This window comes from Spermophilus citellus (assembly GCF_964194105.1).
Source record: "Spermophilus citellus genome assembly, chromosome: 7".
Lineage (NCBI taxonomy): Eukaryota > Metazoa > Chordata > Mammalia > Rodentia > Sciuridae > Spermophilus > Spermophilus citellus.
In genome coordinates, this window is record NC_138188.1 from 37331078 (window position 1) to 37355888 (window position 24811).

Below are 24811 nucleotides of genomic sequence, written 5' to 3' on the forward strand. Positions count from 1 at the left end.
CCCAGTCTGAGTCCAAAGGCCCAAGAACCAGAAGCACCCATGTCCACGCACCTCAAGGAGAGAGAGAATCAATTTTCCCCCTTTCCTGCCTTTTTTACTCTATCCAGTCGCTCTACAGATTGCATGATGTCCGTCCCCAGCATTGAGGGCGGATCTTGCTGTCTCCGTCTACTGATTCAAATCCTAATTTACTCCAGAAACACCCTCACAGACAACACCCAGCAGCCAGGGCTTCCCAGACATCTGAGCATCACTTGGCCCAGGCAAGCCGACACACGTGAAATGAACCATCACCTCATTCTGTCAGTTTTAAAGAAATGTTTCTGGGCCCACCTACAGGCAATCGAGAACTTTCCTAATTATTTGCGTCAGAATCAGGAGGCTCTGATAACAAATAAACTTTTGCCTGAAGTCTTTGAAAGGAGTGAGCAGAAAGACGTGTTGTGGCTCCCGCCTTCCTGGCTTGGCCAAGGCATGTGGTGGGTGCGGTGCTAATTAGCATGTTGTATGTCCTCTTCCCTGGCAAAGGGCCTTTGAGCTGTCTGTCAGCTTCTGCTTGGTAGATACTAAACAGTGTTAAGGCAATGATATTGTGACTGACAACTTAATAGACGTCTCTTTAAGCTGAACGTGCTCCCCTAGTGCTCCAGCCAGATAAAATTAGCAGAAGCCGTCAAGAGCGTCCTTCTCAGGCTGAGGCTGGGGGTGGGAGGCATGCCAGAGAGCTGTGCTGGCGAGAGCCTCCTGAATGACATGAAAAGCATCAAACGGAGTGAAACTGAAGACCAGGGGTTGGAACTTTGTCAACAGGGATCTCCACGGTTGGGCTCATGACAGGTAAAAATTATGAATGGTGGAGACAAATGGGACTCCTGTTAAAGTGAGTGGGCCTCGCAATGAGAGTTGATATTACAATGAGTCCCCCTAGGAATGTTGCGTGCTTCTGCTGATTATATTGGAAGGATTCAAATATCGCTTTTTAGAAAATGCCAAACGAGTGAAGGGCCCATTGGCCAGGTCAGGCCCAAAGTGCTATCTGTTCTAGAATGTATTGAGGCTGGGGTCCTCTCTACATCCCTGCCCCCTTCCTCCATTCATTTGAAATCCAGGTCACTCTAGACCATTTTTTGGTCACTCAGCATGGTGCCTCTGCACCTTTGCACATGACATTTCTTCTGCCTGCAACAATCTTTGGGGATCTTGATGGTGTATTGTCTTTGGAGAGTCATTCCAGCTCATAGTTCCTGTGAAAGAGGTTGACTCCTGTGATGTTTCTTCAAGAAGACAATTTCCTGCCCCTGCACCCTTGCCACCCTTTATCTACTGCTTGAGTCTCTTTTATCAGCTTGGAGTTGTTTAGTTATGAGGCTATTCACCATACAGTGATTACTTTTAGTTAGATAAGCTCTTTAGATCTTTACCAAACCCTCTGTAATCTGGCCTCTAGCACAGTACCCACCACGCGGTGTCACCTAGGTAAACTTATTCAATGACTATAGGCCGCTCTCAGTAGGAAGCAGAGCAGATGGAAAGAGTTCAAGATGTGCTGCCTGAGAGCCCAGACTTCAGATTCTTTTCCTGGCCCTCAAGAGGACATCCTCAGTGTCTCCAAGCTTAATATCTCCCCAAGTGTGGAGATTCCTAAAGGAATAGGGTTTGCTGGAGAAATTAATCTCATGGGTCAGATTCTCTGGCCAGCACACATGGGCCCATAGCTTCTCAAGATAGCTGTCAGAGAGAAGCACCCCAATGGGTTCAGCAGCCCTCAATGATTGGAGTAGGAGTACAGGCTCCTGGGGGCTACTTAGAATAAACTTCCCTAAGCAGACACTGGCATGTGGTAGCAATGCCATTTCGGTTACCAAAACCCAAGCTCATACACAAGCATTACCCCGTCCCAAACTGCCCCAGTCCAAAGCCTGAAGATCCTGGTGGCCAATTCCAACACATCACCTGCTTCATCTGCATGTTCTGTAGTTTAACAAGTTCCAGACAAGACTCCACAGAGTTTCCCTCAAGCACAGGAGGGTTCAAAGAATATCATTCCTGAACCCAGCAGAATTATCTTTCTGACATGTCTCACCTTGTGGGACAGATGGCATTACAGAACACTCTGTCCAGTGAAAACCACTGCCCGTGAGTGAGATGACCCAGCCTCCGGATGACCCAGCCTCCGGGATGGCCTGCCATTTCAAAACCTGTTCCCATAACATGTTTTCTAAGAGTCAGTTGGATAGACCTGGACATGAGATGACAAATGCTCACAGCCCAGGCTCTGGGAACATCCTAACCCAGGATGCCCTGAGCCTACTGTCACCTTCTGCTGAGGTATAATTTCCTGTGGATCCTGCTGGTTTTGAAAGCTTGCTGTAAAATATGTATGAGGGGACTCAGACCCCACTACTGGTCTGAAAATCAACAAAACTGGAAAGAAGTGGAATTTAAGATGTTCAGCTAAGTATATCATAACTCACAGTAGCTGGGGTGCCCTTGGGTTGCTGAACACACAATTAAGGAGGAGGGATTTGACTATCGCTAAAGATGCAGCATGCAGCATGGGTGGGTTTTATTAGGAGAAGGATATTATAGGAATAGCAAAAGCTCAGCAAAAGGCTAGATAATAAAGAGCTCGGACAAAGTGAGAGGGGGCGGTGGCAGCCAGGAAAATGAATGGAAAGCATTGGATGGAGTGGGCAGTGCTGTGGAGACGGACAGAAGCCCTTCCCTCCTCACTGGCTACTCAAGGCCTTGCTAAATACAGCAGGCAGGCCATTCAGAGGAAGCTTCATCAGGGAAAAGGAAACCTTGGAAGAAATTGTGTGGCACTTAAAAAAAGTGGCCAAAATAACCCAGTAAACACTTCACTAGCGATGCATGCAGGAGAACGACTTCATCCAAAAGGGTAGTTGTGCTGGGAATAGAATTTTCATGTTCTGAGATGGACCAGCAAGGGAGATCTTTCCGATCAGTTGGGATATTTGTCCAGTGTTTAGTCAGCTTTTTTGTTGCTGTGACTAAAAGATCTGACCAGAACAATTTTAGGTGAGGAAAAGTATATTTTGCATCTCACAGTTTCAGAGGTCTTAGTCTATAGAAGGCCGGCTCCATTCATCAGGGCTGGAGGTGAAGCACAACATCATGACGGAGTGTGTGGCAGAGGGAAGCTGCTCACATGATGATCAGAAAGAAGAGAGGCTCCACTGGCCAAATACAAAGGTATACCCCAAAGTCACATCCCCCATCTGGCACCTCCTCCAGTTACCACTCAGTCACTATCAGGGGATTAATTCGCTGATTGGGTTAAGGCCCTCACAAACCAGTTGTTTCTTCTCTGAACCTTTTGCATTGTCTCACCTGTGAGCTTTTGGGGGATACCTCCCATCCAAACCATAACAGTCCAGAATCTGAGACTCATCACCATCCCCCAATCCTCCCCTTCCCCCTGCGTCTCCTCCTCCCATCCCTACAAACAAAGGGACACCTGGGAATGCAGCCCTGTTTACAGAGCAAGTCCACAGGCATCTGTGCGTGTGTTTTTCAACATTTACCTAGTGCCTGTCCATGCCAAGCTCTGTTTCCAGGGCTGGAGATACAGAGACAACGTGAGCACCTGGTGCTGGGAAACAAACATGCTGACTCTCAATCTGTTGAGTGATTCAGTGAGTGGAGGGATGGAGGGGTGGATGGATGGAGGGATAGATGGATGGATGGATGCAGGAACAGAGGTCACAGACAGATAGGTGGAAAAAGAAGTGCAGCAAGACTATGGGACCCAGGGAGTGGATTGCTGGGCCCCTGAAGTCAGGGAGAACATCTTAGGGGAAGATGCATGGACCCCGAGAGTAAGCCTTCAGAGGCGGTCTTCCTTCCTTATGCCCACCATGCACCTAGCCTCCAGGTCCACATGCAGGCTCCAACCTTGAGGGAACCCTTGTTCCTAGGAATGAATTGGTACCTGCTGGACTCTTGGGCCACCTGCCTAGAGTTTGCCTCTGGCTCACTGACTTGATCTGTTGCTGGTGATTCTGGATAATCTAATCCAGCTCTTGGCCAGAGACTCTGTCATGGTATCAGCCTCTGATGCCTGTGACTGACTCCCTACTCCCATGGACAAGACAGAATCCCCCACATGTCAAGTGAGTAACTTGTTCACTGTTCAGATTCACCCTGTGTTAGTAGCTGCCTGGTTCATTCTTGAAAGTAAATCCAGGGGAAGTTAACATAGCTCATAAAGAGATCTGCAGTAAAAACAAAGGAGTTGGAAAGGGCAGGGTTAAAGATGGAGAGGAGGGTCCACCACAGTGATCATGAGATGGTTACTCAACCACCTCTGAAGGACCCCAGGGCTGCCTGGAACCTTCTGTGGACCTTAGAGGATCCTCCCATTTGAGCTGAGTGCCAAAAGGAAAAGACATGGAGTATTGCCACCAGCCACCAAGGAGAGCTTAGAGAACGTGGGCCTCGCTGGAGAGATAGTGGTAGACCTCTCCTTTCCCCACAAAGCTTTTAATCGCTAACAACTTTGAGTGGGATTTATTGAAGCCATTCTTTGGGTTCCACCTTTTCTGTGCTCAAAGTCATTACTTAATGTGGTGAGTTTGGATGTTTGAGACGGCCCTGCCTCGCATATCCCCTATCATGGCACTTTATAAATGTTCATGCTGATTAGAACTTTTATTTTTCATAATGACTCACTAATGTAATGATAATGCAAGTAATAGTCCATATCTAATGGCTTCTTGTCCAAGGGCTGAGGGAATTCATTTAATGTATTTAGTGCCAAACTCCTAAAAGAAAACTATTTAAGCTGCTGTATCCACTTATGCATTTTAATGAATCTCTGGGCAATAATAGAGAATGGCTGCTCTGGAAAGTTGGGAGAAAGGGAAGAGGCTTGGGTCACTTATGATAGCATTTTGATTGTCTACAATATTGTTGGTTTCCCTACACAGAGCTGCTAAGAAACTGCAGGTTCTAGTCCAACTCCAGGATGAGGAGGCTAAGGCTTTTGCAAAACTTGGCCTGTTCCAGAATCAGTGGCCCTGGGCCAGCAGACTCCTAGGTGGCCTACTAGCAGGTCATAGGTACAGCTGGCTGCTAGGGAAAAGGGGGTTACGGTGGGGGAGGGGACAGAGTGTTACCCTTCGAGCCAGAGAGGAGAGCCCAGGAGCGTTCTAAGCAAAGTTAAAAGACTGGGATCTCCTCTGCATAGAGTCTGACTGGGCAACATGGAAACACCTACAAGACTACCCTGCACCCATCAGCCTCTTATTTTTCTGCACCCTTCATCCCCATTGAAGCTCCAGGGCATCCTGGGCTTCTCTGAGACTGTCATTGAGATTCATCACATCTGTCCTCTCCCTGTGCCCTTCCTGCTTCCTTCCCTTGTCCCCCACAGGCGTTCCTCCAAGAAGCACTCCTGAATATGACCTTGCACATTAAATCCCTAGTGTTTGCCCCCCAGGAAGCCCAACATGCTGCAGCATGGCACAGTTCCCAGCATATAGCTGAGGTGCTCCCCCACACCTTAGAGAACATCAGTGACAACAGAAGAAAGGAAGCAGCAAAGTTGGGTGGACAGTTGGTCGAATTTACACGTACGTGATCCTTGCACATCATTCTTGGAAATTGCCCCGTTCCTTATGGGGATGTCACTGACCTTAGATGTTCATGGTGAGAGGTCTGTGCCAGCCCCAGGCCTCTCCGTGTGACTGTCATGGGGCTGTTCCACAGGACGTGCTTGATGAACTCTTGTGCAACACTTGCTTTCTTGGCCATATGTAGGGATCAGCTTCTTTTGGACATGTCATTTGGAGAGATAACATTCCAGGAGGGTCTGTGTCCCCAGCCCCATTGACTGCCCAAGGGTAATGATGGCACAGGACCTAGCGGGAGGGTATGGAAAGCTAACTCAGAAGACAGAGGTTTTTATGATACATATACAATGTGGTGACTAATGGTTGGACAGATGAGATAGAAGGAAGGAATGTAGGTGGATTCCTAGGTTTTTGACCTTCCTCTGCTTCACTTTCATGCAAGATTATCATGCAAGATCCAGCTGAGGTCTGGCTCCAGCTCTTCACATCCTGCAAAGATGAATTCATCATTGACCTCCCCTTCCTCTGGAGTCCCCATGAAACTTCATCTGTTACATTAACTATTAATGTATCATTACTAATAATTAATGCACTTATTAACTCAGATATTCCTAAACGACATGGAGGAAAGAATCCTGGTCTAATACCCTTGGGAGCTTCTCCAGGTGGAAGCCGTCCCTTGTCTCCCTTATACCACCCAGTAGATTACCTTTTAGAGCTCTTTTTCAAATGGATAGCGCACCCGACTCTGTCTTTCCCGGGCAATCCTCTCTTCACAGAACACCTACTGCTCTCCCTCTCATTTGCTAGATCTCAGCTCGCCTGCCACTTTGAAAAGGCCCCTCTGACACTCTCAATTAGGTCTCTTCCCCTTGACATATAGCCATATAGGATTCTGTCTTTCTCCTTCTTAGCACTTATCCTAATTATAATTATTAGTATAATTACTTAGCATAATTAGGGTGGTTATTAGTGTAATTACTAGTGCTGTACCTCTAATACCTTGCATAGCCATACACACACACACACCCACACACACATATACACATATGCAGGCACACACACAAGCTACTTATTAAATATTTGTTGAATGATATTATTGTTTGTGGACCCCACTGTGCATGCGGATATTGGTGTTCGCATCCTGGGTCCTGCCTTGTTGGGGGTGGAAGCCATTTTGAAAGGTTTTCCAGTTGGGATGAAGTTACTGCTGCCCTCAACCACCCAGCTCAGGATTGAGCATGAAGTTCCCAAAATTCTGCCTTCCCGGTAGTTCCCTTCCCTTGTGCTGTTGGAAACCCCATTTTACCTAACCTGTGCTCTGTGGAATTGGAGATAATCGGCATACCCAAAACATAAATGCTTCATAGTCTCAGAGACACTTAAGGAACCTCCTATGTACAAGCCACACAGACAGGCTCTGAAGTCCAGGTCTGCCCCTGAATGCACTAAATTCAGCCCAGATATTACAAAAGGAAGCCAGATTTATCTGTGACTATAGCTGTGTTGGCTGTGGAGCTTGGGTACCTGCCTGGTTTCCGTGGCATCCTGAAGAGCTGTTTAATGAGACGTTGGATCATGTGCCAGGGTATTTATGTGAAGCTTGTATAGGAAGGGTTGAGATCTCATGTTCCACTGTTGAGGGAGGGGGTCCTGGCACTTTCCCCCGATGGTTCCTCCCAGCTCTCTTCTGTAGAATGTGGAGACAGGGGCTGCTTTAGAGGACATAGGGTCCGAGAACAGGTACACTCATTGTCAAAGAGAAAATCTAAGGCTTCCAGGCAGCTAAAATTTTTAACCCTCCCAAAAAGCATGAGCATACTCTCCCTTTGACTGTGTAGCACTCCAAGTCTGGAGTACCCTCCCTGTGTTGGGAATCTGTCCAGCAGACATGCAGAGCAGGCTGCCTGTCAGGTGCTGGGGTAAGCTCTCACCACTGTTCCCCACTGACATGGGCAGCCAGTGGTATGGAAAGGGTTGTGAGGGCTGGGTGCACAAGTTTGTATGTTGTGGGGGTGTTGGAAAATAAAGCAAGAGACAGGTGAATCAAAGAGGCCACTCTCAAAATGGTCACCTTGCCCCTGATTCCTTCTGAGAGCATCATCTCTCCTGAGGGACTTCTAGAATTCCACTTGGACAAAAAGAGAATTTTGTCATGGAGAATGTCTCAGCTGATCCACTATCAATACCTTGGAGATCATGGTAAGGGGACAACAGATAATGGGAAGGGGACAACTGGCCTTCCATGTGATGGAAGCCATGCAGGTGAGAAGACTTGTAGGAAGAGGGCTTCCAGAAAGAGCCAGCTGAGCCAGGAAAAGGCTCTCCAAGAAGGGGGTGGTGGTGGAGAGAAGCTTCTCTGACCTTCCTGACAGCCCTGATGGTTGCTATTTCATTCACTGGCTCAGCATATATTTATTGGTGCCTACCATGGGCCAGGCACTGTCAGAGCTCTAGGAAAAACAGATGAGGCAGCTGTTCTCAGGGCTTCCAATCTGTAGGGTCAAGATGGGTAATTAAAAAAGAAAGACTTTCAAAAGGTAATTTCAGGTATGATCAGTGCAATAAAAAAGAACAAAGATGTTATCAGGTGAGTTGTGGGAGTTGCAGAGAAAGACTTCAGATGGGGTCTTTAGGAAGGAGTTCCTGGAGGTCTGAACAGAGGGGATTGATGAGGGAAAGTTGGTCATGGAACTAGGGGGAAACATTTGAGAAATAGCTAGTGCACATACCCCACAGCAGGGCTGAGCTTGGTGAATTTGAGGACTAAAAAGGAAATTAGCATGACTGGTCCAAGGTGGTGAGGGCTGAGTCAGGAGTGGTTCTGGGAGACCATGAGAAGAAGTTTGAACTTTAGTCTAAGTCTTTTCTCTAACCTTGAGAAAGTCCAAAGCAAATACTGCTCTGGCCTGCTTTATGACCAGACTTCTTTTTTGAAACTGTCACTCTGGAAGCTCTGTGGAAAGGGATTGCAGGAGATAAGCCTGAAGAGATGGAGGCAAATTAGGGGATTCTTGCACAGGTGAAGGTGGGAGAAGCTATTGGCTGAGATGGGATGTTGGCAGGTGGGCAGAAGAGAAGTTCCACGTTCTATGTTGGAATCCAAAACTGGCACCTGTGTCCAAGTGTCAGCAAGAGGTCAATAGTGTCCTGAATGCTTCAACAGGAATGATTCAATTACATATGGCCAGGGTTTCATCTTTAAGGAAAGAGCAGAGAGCTCAGACTCCAAAGCGGGTTGAGCATCCTTGCCTTCCTCTCTTCCCAAAGTCAGGGATCTAGGATATCTTGAGCATGTATAAGAAGTCTATTTTCTTGGTGCCTTGGAAAATCTAGATGATAACATCCAATGACCACCATGAGAACATGACTTCAATCCAGTGAAGTACACACTTCCTGGATGCCCATTCTTAGTGGCTTTCACCATCAGTAACGCCCTACAGTCCCAGAACAACCTAAGTCAAGAGATCCCCAAATTCCAAGACAGTCATGAGAGTTTACTACCTTGAAATCATAATGTATCTCCAAAACCATCTCTAATCTATGTGCGCCCAAGATGTAAGGCTAAGAAGCTAACTCTATGTCTTTAGCTATGCTTTATATATCTGGTTTTTTTTGTCTGTTTTTCTCTTGTTTTCCTTAAGACAGATTTATTCCCCGTCTTCTAGGGGACAATCTTGTTGATCTAGTTCTTGTCCTACTTTCTCAGTGTAGATACTTAATTTGAGTATGTAATGTTCTTCACATCCCCACCACACTATCCATCACTTATTCTAAGAGAGCAATGGCAAATATGTTTGTTCTTAAGTGCTACCTCTTATTGATTAGCAGAAACTACCAGAAATATAGTGTTGGGAAAGAGTCTGAGATCATTTCCAAGCTCCGTGGGATTGATTATTCATGTCTGCCATAGGTATGATAAGAAGACAGTTCCCATGAGGTGAGCTTGTTACAAGATGCTTTCATTACATTTTACTCTAAGTCAATCACTCTTAGACATTTCCAGGAATTTGCTTCTTTTCTGCTTCATTGCTTATGCCTGGACCAGGGTATTGCACAATATAGTTTCCCAGTAAGTATTTATGGAATGTGGAAATGTTATTCGGCAATATTTTTTAAAGTTAATTTTAAGGGGAATGAGGGCATGGCCAAGCACTCTTTGTCAGGCCTGAGAAAGTGTCTCACAGACTATAATTATGGGGAGTGAATGAGGATCCCAACCACCAGGTAGTGAAATGACTTGGCCCTGAGGCTATGCCTACCAAGATTGTTCCCAGCCAATGACTGAGGGTGGGGTTACTCAGGGTCACTAAGGCAGGCTAGCTTCCAGGAGACATGAGGCTCCTCTGGCGATAATCTTTGACTTCAGGGTGTTGACTGCATGACAATCTAAGAAGCCTTCACCCAGGCCTGCCTCCCTTTCTCCTCCACTGGAGTTATCCTTCCATCAAGGACTGACCTCCTCACCAGCCTTAGTATTTGCTTGTTTGATCTCATCTTGGTGTCTGCCTGGTGGAGAACCTGGACTAATGCACCCTGCCAACATCAGAGGCAGAAGGGCTCTCTTGACCCTACGTGATGCCATCTGGGCACCAGGGAGGTCTCACCCCTGCCCTTTGTAGAGGATACAGTGTGAAGTAGATGGGGTTGTTGGAAGTGCTCGATGGAGGGAGGCATAACTCCTTAGATATCCTTTTTCTTTTAAGATGTGTGGAAATACATTGAGAATTAACATTTAACCATTTTTATAAATATTTTATAAATATTAGTGAAGCAGTCAATGGCTTGGCACTCACTTAAACTCAATATAATGAGCCCTACAGGATTAACCCCATTTGCTGTTCCATGTTCATAACAATCTTTGAGATTCTCCCAGTTCTAAGCCACCTTATGGTTGGTACATTATTGCAGATAATCTGCATGTCTTGTTCTCCACTTCAAATGTCTGATGACAATCTAATTTAAGACTCAGGAATTACTCCTCCTTCTCAGTTTTATGGAATTCTTCTCCTTTCATGTTGGACTGTTTATCATCTACCAGTTTCCTTTTGTCTCCTCTGTCCATCTGTCCTCTTCATTGTCTTTTTCCTGTATTTCTCTGGTCTAATTATCCCCAAAAATGTTGATGTATATTCAATCCAAAATTTTCTTGATCGATCAAAAGTTATTCCGAAATAAATATGTTCAAACCAGTAATCTTTTTTTTAAAGAGAGTGAGAGAGGAGAGAGAGAGAGAGAGAGAGAGAGAGAGAGAGAGAGAGAGAGAGAATTTTTAATACCTATTTTTTAGTTCTCGGCGGACACAACATCTTTGTTGGTATGTGGTGCTGAGGATCGAACCCGGGCCGCACGCATGCCAGGCGAGCGCGCCACCGCTTGAGCCACATCCCCAGCCCTCAAACCAGTAATCTTGATGAATGTGATTTATAACTGGGGGAGAAATCACTCTCTCTGAGGGGTTGCCAGGTAACTGACATAAGCAGTAAGAGCTTATTCATTCATTGATGATCCTTTGACACACATTTGTGGAGCTGGAGCACCCGCCATGTACCAGGCCCCAGGATTGATACTTTCAGGAGCAAGGGTCTCCGTCATCAATTTTGGGAAGGATGCCTCAGGCCTTGAGAGTCTCTTCCAGCTGGCAAACACCTGTTCTATTTACCTCTATGAGAAATTGACACCTTCAACACCTTTAAAATTGCTAAGCTCGTGATTTCTCTTTTGAGACATAGTGATTGCCCCTCAAACGCTCTAAAAATTCAGAGTCCAAATTTATTTCAGAAATTCATCACGATGCTTTTAACCTTTGATGCCTTGTACAAGGGGTGATTTATGAAGTTTGTTTCTTTTTATGGTGGTTCCTCCAACCAGGTGGCAAGAGATATACAGATGGTGGTTTCAGATGCTTATTCTCCTGACAGTATTCATCCTGGATCCCATAACGAGGAAGAGGCTCTTCTATCTCTTCCCAGAAGCAACTGGCTCCATCAGCTGGACAGTACCTTAGCAATGCTTGTGCAAACCACTCAGTCTGCTGGTTGCCTTTCCTTCACAACCAGAACCAGAAAGAGAAATTATCTCGTCCCTGCATTGATCCACTTCCCAGAGCTAATCTGAATCTTCAGAACCATCTGAATCTCATCTTAATGATTTTAGATAGCCTTTCCTCTCTCCACTCTGCCCCCTTCCGTCCCCCTCTGTCCACCCAATTCACAGTCTTGCTCATTCTTCTTATCTGAGTGGTTTGTACCATCTTTCAAGCCACCCACCAAGCTATATATCCAACTTATTTTTGTCTCAGAACATTTGGACATTCTTAATATTATTGATAATACCCAAAGCATGTATTTCTGAGGATTATACTTATTGCTGTTGATTGAATTTGTAATTAAAACTTTAAAAATTAATGTGTATGCATATATTCATTAATTTAGTTAAATATAATAATCATAAACCCATAACTTAAAGGTAAGAGTAACAAACATTAATTATAACCATAGTGGGGCTGGGGATGTGGCTCAAGCGGTAACGTGCTCGCCTGGCATGCGCGGGGCACTGGGTTCGATCCTCAGCACCACATAAAAATAAAAAAAAAGATGTTGTGTCCACCGAAAACTGAAAAATAAATATTAAAAATTCTCTCTATCTCTTAAAAATAGTAACTATAGTATCAGAAATTTAGAAATAATGGGGAGTGGGGAGCATGCCATTGTTCCACATTTTTGTAACTGTCATTAACATCTGGCTTAATGGAAGACAGCTGGCTTTCCATTTCTACTTTTGCATTCAATCTGTTCCAGCGTCACAGTCCTCTGGGAAACTCCTCCAGAGAGAATAAAAGTAAACAGAGCGAATTGTATCTTAGTACTTTTATGAAAATAGTTTTGATCTTCTGAATCACTGAAAGGGTCTGGGGGAGCCTCCAAGGGTGCCTGGCTACATTTTGAGAATGTTGTGCTAGGTTGGGGACACAGATATAAAAAGACACAGCATCTTTCCCCTCCATCTGGTAGTGGGAAGACACAAAAAGGATATTTACAGTCCAATAGGGTCCTTGCTGTGCTGGAGATAATCAGGGGGCCGTGGAAGAACAAGGACCCAATCCAATCCCAGGTGTGTATTGGAGGGCAAGGAGTGAGGGAGGGTCAGAGTCCCTGGCTCAGTTTGTGCCTAAGCTGAGCAGAACAGAGCAGGCAGAAGTATACTTGAGTAGGAAAACGGAGCCTTCTTATCTGATAGACAGTGCTGAGCTAGACCCTGGATTATGGCTGTTGTGACTGTGTTTTAGTGGGGTGGTAGGGAAGGAAGTAGGCTCTTCTTTATTTTTCTTTCCTGCCTGTCCTCCGCCTGATGTTCCCTTCTTCCCAGGAAGGAAGGAAAGCTGGGGAGATGCATATAACAGTCGACATAAATAAGAAGGGGAAAGTGGCCTGCCAGTGCTTTCTTTCTGAAGCATGGAGAAGCAGGCTAGCGTCTTGCAGGGAATGTAGTGTAAACCAGATAATTGCCATCCATCGTCGCGAACATCTTGGGATCTAAGGCATGAAATGGAGTTCACAATAAAAATGTATCACACACATTTGCTACCTTCTAGAACAAAGCGGATAGCATAAGTCACAAAGATTTTATTTATTGATTTGCCAGTACAGAAGGGAAAATATGGCGATTCCACCGGGGGTAAGAGGAATGTATACCATTCCATTGTATCGTCTCACTCAATTTGAGCACAACATTTCCAAAGGCACTTTAGTGGGTGTAATGATTAATTTGTGATATCTCAGCTAACTAGCCAGTTATTTAATCAAACATTACTACAGATATTGCTACTGAGGTTGATTTTTTTTTAATATGTGGTTAACATTTACTATCAGTTAATGTTAAGAAGATTACTTTCAGTAACATGGGAGGCCTCGTGAAATCAGGTGAAGGATTTTAATAGCCCAAACTGAGTTTTTCTAGATTTTTTCTTTTAGTAAACCTGGCTTTGAACTGTAGCTAACTCCTGTCTGAGTTTTCAGCTGCAGGTCTACCCTAGATTTCAGTTTGATAGCCCCCTCACTTGCATGATATATAAGCCAATTCCTTGAAATCTCGCTTTCTCTTACATGTACACACACACACACACACACACACGCACACACACACACACATACATGGATATAGGCATAGTGATACAGAATGTGGGTATATCCTGTGTGTGTGTGTTCACAACATAGCCTTAGACATAGGCATAGAGATACCCAGCTATGTTATAGCCTACGGTTCCTGTTTCTCTGGAGAATCCTGACAGTTGTCTCTCTTGCCTCCTTTGTCCCCTTGTGCCTCACCAAACACTTGGCCCACAGGAAATAGAAGTGAAAGCCTGCTGCTGCCTGGTCTGTGGCTGGGGATAGAGTGACCACTGGCATGGGAGTCCCGGTTCTTCTTCAAAGGGCCATGAACATGCATGAGTTCTTTAAGCTGTCTGACCCTCTGTTCCCTCCTCCACGAAGTGGGGCTAATGCCACCCTCTCAGGGGTGCTGGTGAGGATTGAGTGAGGTGGTGACGATAAAGCTTGACACATAGTCAGGCCCCCAGGAGTGGCAGCTCTAGCTGGGCCACAGTCCCCTGGGCTGACAGTGGCAATTGCAAAAAGAGGTTTAGGTAATTACCTTCAGCAGCATAAATTCCAAAGTAAGTTCAGAGCTGGTTTTAGGGGTTAAAGATGTTTAAAATGCAGTGAAGGATGAGATATTGAAGTAATAACAATCTTGGGGAATTATAGATATAACAATTTAATGCACACTTCAGACCCATAACGTTTGTTGTGTAGTTAAGACATTCTGTGTGGGAAAATGACTTGACTCCAGCGACTGAATGGGAGGACTAGACACTGGCTGATTTTCCCCCGCACTTTCTGGTCTGATGATATTTTCCTGAATGGCTCTTAGTCTTCTTTATAGAGTTAATCTGGTTCTTTCAGTTTGGAGGGAGTGAGCCTGGGGCTCTGTGAGGTCTTTGACCTGACAATAGGTTAGTTGGTCCATGGGCATGTCTGCTGGAGGCATCCTAGGTCCCGTGTGGATCTTGATCCCAGCCTGCATATGCGGAGGTTCAGAATGACCCTTTGCCTGGGACCTGTGAGCGGCTAGTCACCATGGGGTCAGCTCTGACTTAGGATCTCATTTTATCCTCCTCCCCGCAAAACCAGTGGGATCGGCATTGCTTCCATTTTATATAACAGAGTGGGGCTCTGGGAAGGTAGAAAGACTTGACTGGGACATTCTTCTTGTCCCCAGTGTTAGGACTTTGGAAGGAAGCCCATGCCCCTTGTGCCCAACCTCGGGGTTTGTCTTAAGGGGAGCTTTGGCCAGTTGACTTTATCCTATGACTTATGTAAAAACAACTTGAAACCTCACTTTTGTCAGACCACATGGTTCCCTGGGAACACTATTTCTGGTCCTCATGCCTCTACCAAGGGGATACTGGCATACGGTTCATCCCCCAGGCTGGAAAAATGGAGCTAAGGACTTTGAAAGTCCTCACACTCTCAACAGTTATTTGTGGATGGAAAGGGATACATGGAAGGGAAGAAGAAAATGGGATTGTTGGATAGAAATGTGGATGGAAATAAAGGAGAAAAGGAAGGAGGGAGGAAGGAACAGAGAGAGGGAAAGGAAAGTGTTCTGTACACAGTGAAAGAGCCTATTGAGCAGCCAAAGATTAATGATTCGGTCATCTTTTCCACAAATTCTTTTTGGCAGAATTAGAACAGTGCAAATAAGTCTCATCTTCTGTGAATTTTTGTGCATTTGAGTCACACACATGGGATTTATATTTAAAGCGCTCTAATTGATACACCCAGCAAGCTGCATACATGACCTCTAATTCAGCAATGGTGTCACCCTAAGATGGTGTCACCTCTTTCTGTTTGGGCAATGTGAGCTCCTTACTCATTGGACTCCAAGCATTGCTGATTGCTTCAGGTATTGGAGGTACCAGGAAGGCAGAGATGCACTCACCTCAGTGTCTTCCCATGTGCCTGGCGCTGTCTGTGAGCCATGGTCATTCTCATGACTGGACTGCTGTCTCCACTCAAGGAAGCATATAGTTCTGTGAGGAAGAGGGAGGAGGACAGAGCTAATGGCAATGCAATGAGCCTGTGCGTGAGGGTGGAGACAGAGGTACAGAAGAGGGCACCTGGGCCTAGAGCTACACCCAAAAGGAGGAACAGGCAGAGTTCGGGGTAGGATGTAAGGAGAGGGATAGGGGCACAGTGAGGGAGCTCAGGGCCTGGGGTCACCTCATCTATCCCCTAAGAGAGCTGTTGAAGAATCCAGGCTGGAAAATCCAGGAACAGGTTTGCCTAGACAGGGATCCACCCCCCCCCCTGCATTCTGAAACAGGGATTAAAACTACCTTAAAATATGAGATTGTAATTACCAGAAATCATTTTATTGCGAAAAGGGATATCCACCCAAATGAGCACAAATAAAAATAAAATACCAATTGGTGAGACAACTGTTGAAAGGCTTCAGGAGAAAAAAAAATAAAGGCTTCAGGAGATATATACCCCATGGTGGGCTGATGAGTCCACCCAAGGTGAGCAGGGGCTGGGGCTGGGGAGCTGGAGTGGAGGTCCTGCCGCCATGTTTTTTGCAGCTGCCAGGGATGCAGTTCTTCTTTCTGCATGTCCACTCCCAAATCTTGCATCTTCTGACAGATTGACATTTTTCTCATTTTAAAGGCTTTCTAGCTCTTCCCTAGACTTTGAGTGTTCATTGCATGAATGCTTGCTCCAGCTCTTTAAAAGCTGTTATTTCAAGATCCAAAATTCCTATCACCAAACCAACTTCTGATCTAGTCAACAAATAATTAAGCTCATCCCACCCCACCCTTCAATTTTCTTAAGGATCCAAGATCCACCCTGGCCTCAGCAGCTCTTCCAGGGGATCAGGTTAGAAGGGTAAGTTGGGCGTGGCCAGGAAAAGATCTGCTTGATCACTGGAATAATCGGTTACTAAAGTGTCCTTAACTCACTAAAGCATTTTGAAATCAGTAAAGCATATTTTTTTCCTCAGAGCTTATTTTTACCCAAGTAGCAGTATTGGAGTTCTGAGGATTTAGGAGCTAGCAGTGGCCAGAAGAATGAACTTTAGGATGAAAGCAAAAAGAGGCAAAGGGTAAACCACCAGCCATGAGGTTCTGCTGCTTGCATCCGGCATTAACACACTTTTTCAGGGTGGAAGCAAAGAGAAGAGAGGCGAGGAGCTCTCCTGAGATGTGCCTCTGTGCTCTAGTTAGAGGCTCATTGGGTGGCAAGACCTAATTTCTCTGTAAATGGAGCAGAAATATCACACCAGTGTTCCCTCTGCATGAGTGAAGAGACACGCATTTTCCAGACACTGAAATATCATGGAGAAGAAGCAAGACAGAGGCAAGAAGCAGTCCTCAAGGGGCATAGTACGACAGAGCTCAACCTCAAGAAAGGGTGTGAGTCAAAATGGAGCATTGCCTTATGAAGAACTGACGGGGGGTTAGTTCTGAAATTCCATCTAAATAGAGCAAAGCATGAACCCCCTGACCTCAGTCCATTGGAACAAAAAGGCAAAACATTTTGTTCAGGGAGGGAGGGATCAGCACAGGGGGTGACTGAGTAAGAAATAACAGCCAGCCACAAGTATCAATACCGACTGCTTCTTTATGGATAAGACACAGCTCTGCAGAATCCCATGAAGCCAAAAACTAAGTAGCTTCTGGAAGATTCTGCACGTGCCCATAAGCCCTGCTCGGGTGATGTGGGTGCTGCCTATCCATCAGCCTTGCGCTGTCCTTGCCCCCTCCAACATTGTTCTCCAGCCAAACCTAACTACCCACATTTTCCCCATAGCACATCAGCAGCTTCACCTTTGGGTTTTTGCTGGTCCACACTCCTCTGCCTGGAACCTTATGCATCCTTTGTATTTGCTTGATTCTTACTGCTCACGGTTGAGGAGCTGCTTCCTCCTGGAGGTAAACCTGCATTACCAAGGATGGAGTGTGCTTCTGCTCTCTTTTTCCATAGCACTCTGCACCCCTCTTCTTACCTCCCTCTTGCCCTACTGGTTATCATGGATCCCCCTCTAGTATAACAGGACAGAATTCACTCTTGCTTAACACTCATTGAGGTATAATTTATACACTGTGAGATTCACTCTTTCTAGGAGTGTTGTTGGATCAGTTGTGATAAATGCACATGCACAGGAATAAACACACCACAGTCAAGGTATAGAATAGGTCCCTCATCCCACGAAGTTCCCTCATGACTCTTTGTAATCAAATGCTACCCTCATGGCTACTGATCTTTCCCTATATTTTTGCATTTACTACAATGTCACGTAAATGGCACCAAACCACATTCAGTCCTATGTGTCTTATTTGAATGCTTTAGAGATCCATCCATTTTTTTTTTTTATGTGGATCAGCCATGGATCTCTTTTTATTTTGGAGTAGTATCCATTAGCTGGATCTACTGCAGTTTGCTTATGCACTCAAACTTGATGGCTATTCTAGTCTCCAGTTTGGCACTATTCTGAATTAAGGCCCTTTGATCATTTATATAGAAGTCTTTTGTGTAGTTTATGCTTTCATTTCTCATGGATCCATCGTAGGAATGGAATTTACCAGTCATTCTGTAAAAAACAACAACAACAACAAAAAAAAACTATGAGGCTGTTTTCCAAAGTGACTGTAGTATTTTGCATTCTTATTAGCAATGCATGACAGTTCTAGTTACTTTGTCCAAACTTGGAATTATTGACCTTGCTAGCCATTCACATGGTCATGTGGTGATATCCCATGGTGGCTTTCCTGTGCATGTCCCTCCTGATCCCTGTTGAGCGTCTCGTCAGGTTCCTGCTTGCTGCTCATATATTTGTTTTGGTGACAGATTTGTTCGATTTTTGCTCATTTTAAAAATGTAATTGTTCATTATTCAATTTAAAGAGTTATTTATATATTTTGGATGCAGGTCTTTTATGAGATGTTTTACAAATATTTTCTCTCAGTTAATGGCTTTTAAGTTATTTCTATTAAACATGTTTTGCAAAGAACACCATTTCACAATTTTTAAAACATTTGACATTTTCAATTTGTCTTTCGTCATTCATTTTTTTTGGTCCCCTTTAATAAGTCTTTGCCCACCCAAAACCACTAAAGTTTTGTTTTATGCTTTCTTTCAAAGGCTAAAAGTAAAGTTTAGCTCCTACATTTAGGGATTCTGATCCTTTTAGAGATAATTTTGTGAATGATGCACGGTACAGTGGAAGTTGTTTTTCTTCTCTTCCTTCCCCTGCCTTTTCCCCCCAGCAGCATTTAATGAAAGGGCGATCCTTCTTCCCATTGAAGTGTTATGACACCTTTGTCAGAAATGAATTGACTGCATCCATGTCTATTTATGACTAGACTTCATTATTTAATGCCAATCTCTATGTCCATCTTTCTCTCAATTTCACACTATCTTGATTGGGGTGGCTTTGAGATGCCTTAAAAATCAGGTAAAGTTCCAACTTTGTTCTTCTTTTCCAAAATTATTTTGACTATGTTAGGCCTTTTTCATTTTTTATATAAATATTAGAATTAGATTCTCTTTTTTAAAAAGTCCTTCTGGCATTTTGATAGGAGTTGTCTTGAATCTGCGGATCAATTTTAGGAAAAATTCACTTCTTAATTATATTGAATCTACCAAATCATGAACACTGTCTATCACTCCTCTAAGACCCATTCAGTTTTTTTACATGCATTTTGTGAAAGTTGTTACAAATCTTTCATGACTTTTGATGCTACTATAATATTTTTATATATAAATTTTCAATTGTTTATTGCTGATACATTGAAATGCCACTGGTGTTTAACACATTGACTCTCTATCCTAGGACCTTCCTAAATGCTCTTATTAGTTCTAATGGCATATTTATTGTATAGAACTTTTATGTTCTCTATGGATGAAGACAATCTTTCTGTTTGATTTCCAAACTGATTTTTTTTCTTGTTTTATTGCACTAGTTAGAACTTCCAGTGTGATGTAAATAGAAGTAGAGAGAGTGGGCAGCCTTGAATTCTTCCTTCTCTTAGGGGAAAAGTATTCAGTCTTTGAACATTAAGCATGCCATTTGCTGTCAGTATTTGTACAATTCTTTATCAGATTGAAGTCACTCCCTCTGTTCCTCACATTTAATTAGAAATGGATTGGGAATTTTATCAAATGCTTTTTTCAAGGACTTTTTCTCCCCCATTTGACCTCAGGGCTTAGGATATTTTCTATATATTAGAGGGCTTTCATGAATATCTGTTGCATGAGTGAAGCTGGACTAAATATCTCAGAGAGTAGAAGGCCACACTTTAGCTACCCAGGAGCATGAAACAGACGAGGGGGGCATCAGAGTTTTGCAATGCCTGCTCTGAGCTGAGGTGCTGGATCTGTCCATATTATCTCATGCAATTTTCACAGGAGTTTTGAGAAAGAAGTATCTCCATCTTACAAAAAAGAATGAGAGGGGGATGGGAATAGGGAAGACAGTAGCATGAATTGGACATCACTTTCCTGTGTTTGTAAATGACTACACCACCAGAGAACTCCACGTCATGCACAACCCCAAGAATAAGATTTTAATTAAAATCAGTTTTACTCCTTGTATGTACAATATGTCAAGGTACACTCAAAAGAGCAAATAAAAAAAATGTCATCAAAAAAGAATGAGTAATAGGATGATTTCAAAACTAAAACATGGTTGGAGAAGTCCTTTGTTTTACTCCACAATTATAAATAAGAGAGCAATTATTAAAGTCAGAAAATGAAAAGATATACAAAGGGGGCTCCTTTCAAATAGATTGTTTACACATCAAAATGTGAATCTTTGTAAACCTTGATAAAACAAGAGTCCACCCAAGTCTGGGGGAAGTAGGAAGTTGGGAACATTTGGGAACATTTATACCCCTTCAAGTTGTGATGATTAATGAATATATGTGTGTAATCTGTAATAGGCACCCAAAGGACTGTAGCAGTGAAAAGTCAAGGGAGGTATCCCATAATAGCAAGAAATCAACCCAATCCCTCTGATGAGCTTTAGAGTTGGTCCATATATTACCTCTGTCCAGAGATAGGAAGGAAGTCAGCCATAAAAGGGTAGAGAATGGGAGTCCAGCACGAGATGGGTGACAGGAGGGCCCTCTGAACAATGTCATCATCCATGTTTTACAGTGGAGGGAACTCTGAGGGCCTGCCTAACTCACCTAAGCCAGGTCTGAGACCAGGAATAGTGACCCTAGATTCCATTGCCTGCCCTGAGCCAAGTGACACAATGCAGCTGAAACCCTGGGTGAGCTCCTGGCGTATGCTTTGTACACATTTCTAATGAATAGGCCCCTTGGTTTAATTAAGGGGAAAAAAGAGATTAATTGATTCTCACAACAGCTGCAAATTATTTACATTGCATTTGTGTTGATGGCTAATAAAAGAGTAAAGGAGTGTGGGGACAGCCCAGGGTGGCTGTAATTCTTCCAGGGTTCATAATGAAGCACCAGTTTCAATGCCAAAATGCAAGAATGGATGAGCACACACCTGCAGCGGGCAGAGCTGCTCTCCATTCTGGGCTTGGTTCAAGCAATAGAAAGGGATCTCAGGAGCCAAGACCTGAGACTGGCTAGGCATATGTCCCTGCCCCACAGATTGCCTCCCAGTTAGTTTGCGATTGCTGGGAAGGGATAAGAAAGAGGAAAATGGTGGTCCCTCCAATCCTGGGACAGCTGTTCAGTGGCCTTTTGAAGGATGTTGGGTTGAGAAGGTGCAGGGGACTCTGTGCAGAGCTGTTCTAAGTTATATAAGGTCTTGCTTTGCAAGTCATTGAAAAATTCATAATGAAATACATATAGTATGTGTATTGCACATATATCATAATACACGTGTGTGTGCATGGGTGTGTCTGGGATATCATAAAATTTGAAAAGAGATTTTTGGTCTTCCCACTTAATAATTACTGACCATGTGGCCATCTTGGGAAAGTCACACCTCAAGGCGTTAATTTCTTCATGGGCTTTACAGTGATCATGCTATGTCTCAGGGTGCTCTGGGGAGTATTACTTTGAAACTGTGAAGAGGGAGTGAAAGTTGTCATTGGGATAACTGATTATCCTAGGTCTCCCTCTAACCTGTTATTTTGTTTTAAAATCATTTACTTTGTGCTTCTGTGAGGCTATGTGGGGACTGAATAAAGAGAGAAGAGTCTCAGTTGAGTTACCAGATGCAGGTTTTTAGAAGATCATTCCTAAGGCAAGTGTGGAGTGTGGACTAGGTGGACCTAGAATTTTCTACTGTGAGACCACTCACAAGGCTACTGCAATGATCCAGATGGCATTTGACTCAGATGAAACATACGAAGGAGACAGAATAGACAGACATTGGATGTGCAACAGATAAGAGGCCTACATAGGCGTATTATACCAAATCCTGGCACAAGTCTTATTTCCATTCTCTATCCATCATTAGCAACTATTGACTATAAGCATATTATACTCATTTTCTAGGGTTCCATACAAAGTACCCCAAGCTGAATATCTTAGAATAACAGAATTTATTGTCCTGCTCTTCTTCAGGCAGGAAGTCTAAAATCAAGGTGTTGCAGGACCGCGCTCCCTGGGAAGGTGCTAGAGGAAGTTATAGTCCAGGCTCCTCTCCCAGCTCACAGAAGATCCCTGGCCTGTAGCAGCATAGCTCCTGTCCTCCTGGCATTCCCCCTTGTGGGTGTCTGTCTCTGCATCCAAATTTCCCCTTTTGATAAGGACACCAGTCATGTTGGATGAGGCCCTACCTAGGGCACTCATTTTTAGCTTGACCATCTCTATGAAGACCTGTGTCCAAATATGGGTACTGAGAATTAGGATGCCAACCTTTCTTTCTGGAGGTAGACAAAATTCAACCTATAATGTTAGATATTTCAGTGTATTACTTATTCATCAGATAATACATCGTTTAGCTCATCAATTTATTGAAGAATAACTTAAGTTGCTAGATAACTTAAGCCATTTAGATAGTCTTTAGATGGTCAGAAAATACTAAAATGTTTGTTACATTATTACATACATATTGGTACTTATACATATGTATATATTATGTATACATGCATGTCAATAGCTCTTCAGGATGGGTCCAGTTAGGTTGACGTCAGAAATTCCAGCATACACAGCCACAACCTGTCAGTTTGTTGATTGATAATGGATTCTGAAACATCTATTAACAGAGAGTGGGATTTGAAAATTTAAATTTTGTATCAATTCTTAATAATCTGTACACTGGGCATTGAGAAATCGAATCAATGGGATTTGATGTGTCAGAAGGTCCACAGTCTTAGAGATGAAAATGTTTGAGTCTTGGTACTGCTGTTTAGCTTAGAGGTAGCTGGGGTGAACTGTGGAAGTCCTCTGTGCATGCTCTGAAGCTTCTCTGGATATCCAGTGGTCTAACATGGTCCTCCTGGGGTTATTGGATGGGAACCTGTAGTTGGGAAAATGTGCAATATGAATATTATTATGGGCTAATTGTTCACATGATGATCTTCTTGCTTTGTTCTGTTTTTCTCCATTTGTTCTCTAGTCAACAAGCATAAGCCATGGATCGAGACCTCTTATCACGGAGTCATAACTGAGAACAATGACACAGTCATTTTGGATCCACCACTTGTAGCCCTGGATAAAGACGCACCAGTTCCTTTTGCAGGTAAGATGATGGTTTTGTATGTTGCACTTGACTTGCTTTGGAGATGTGTTGTGAAACCTCTGAGAACCCAGGCTAAGGCCTTATAGCTATGGTTACATTCTGTGTGTGTCCTAGATCAGCCCAAGGTGTCAATGCCGTGTGCCTCTTCTCACTTCTTGTATGAATTCTGTATCTCTTTGCGATTCCTCCCATCATATTGCCACTAAGGCAAAACGCTCTTTCTTCATAATGATAAGTTGCTGAAGTAGCCCCTGAAGTCGGAGTTAAACTAGTAATGTTGTTAAGAACATTTTTATCTTAATAACCTAGAGACATTGTAAAATGTATGATGTGCTGTCACCACAACTCATGGATCAAGGATAAGTTGAGAATTGTCGCTTATTACCCTGGAAAGAGAAAAAGGTAAAGAAAAAGGATCAGGAAATATTTGCTAAGGGTAGGACAAGGTCAGGCCCTTGAACTTAAATGTGTATGTGGCTCTTGGAGGAGGAATCAGAAGGAAAAAAACAGTTTCCCTCTGTATCTTGTGGCTAGAGAGCTTTCCAACTATTATCAAGACTACTATGGCTCCCTTCTGACCTCCCAGGACGGGTACGTGCAGGGTACCACTATTTCACGTGTTTCTACAGATTTGGGCAAAGACAAGGGGATGGAGGATGGGTAGAAGGGATTGGACAAAGAATTTCTGAAGATCCCTGCTTCGTGAGTAATATTGTTAACATTTTATAACTGTCAGAAGAAAGACAGGAAATTTAATGAAGGTATTCAAGACTTCCAGAAGATTGCTTTATGATGGATGGGTGCCAGGCAGAGGTTTTCACCATGATGAAGTCTATTTTTTCTGACAGTTTGTCTGCTTCACTATGAGCCACTTGGGCAGGAAAAAAATGGGCTCTTTTGAACTTAAAAGATAAGTTTTGGGCAGGCCCCTTTTTCATTATGGAACATTATAAAGTAAGGAGGGGTGGGGTAGGTTCCAGTCAGCATTATGTGAAGATAAACCCAAAAGCATCCTTGAAGACAAAAGAAAGACACTCTAGACTCTCAGAGGCTCTATCTTACTTCCATGGGGGTTTAGAATCCGGGTACTTTAAAACATCTTCCAGATATCCTTCAGCCAATCACCTATGCAATCTTTTCCACTAAAGAGGAGGTTTCTTCCCCAAACCTTCTGGGCCAGCCTCAGGATACTCCAACTCATCCTTTCTTGGAGATAACTAATAGGTATTGGGATTAATCATCAATTCTTAGCAACCCTTGGAAAGGAGATTTTTAAACAAATATTATCCAAAATGTTTGGGTCATAGAAATGTCTGTGCATTTAAAAACTAGTCAACACATTTAGAAATTGGGAGATTTAACATTAAAAAAAATGAGGATTCTGATTTATCTTGGTTAATTGGATCTGAAATACAGAGCTGAGTTGTGGCTTCCTCCACATCACATGCCCATTGCAGCAATGCCCCTGTCTCAGAGCTCCTGTGC

General features: G+C 43.8%; 1 protein-coding gene across 1 annotated transcript in view; it reads left to right on the forward strand.

The window, feature by feature from the left end:
* The window catches only part of CLSTN2 (calsyntenin 2), a 573838-nt gene that overhangs the window by 202665 nt on the left and 346362 nt on the right, over nucleotides 1-24811 (forward strand). The window contains exon 2 of the mRNA XM_081302788.1: nucleotides 23204-23326. Coding sequence (XP_081158914.1) covers nucleotides 23204-23326 — 123 coding nt within the window. The remainder of the gene's footprint in view (nucleotides 1-23203; nucleotides 23327-24811) is intronic.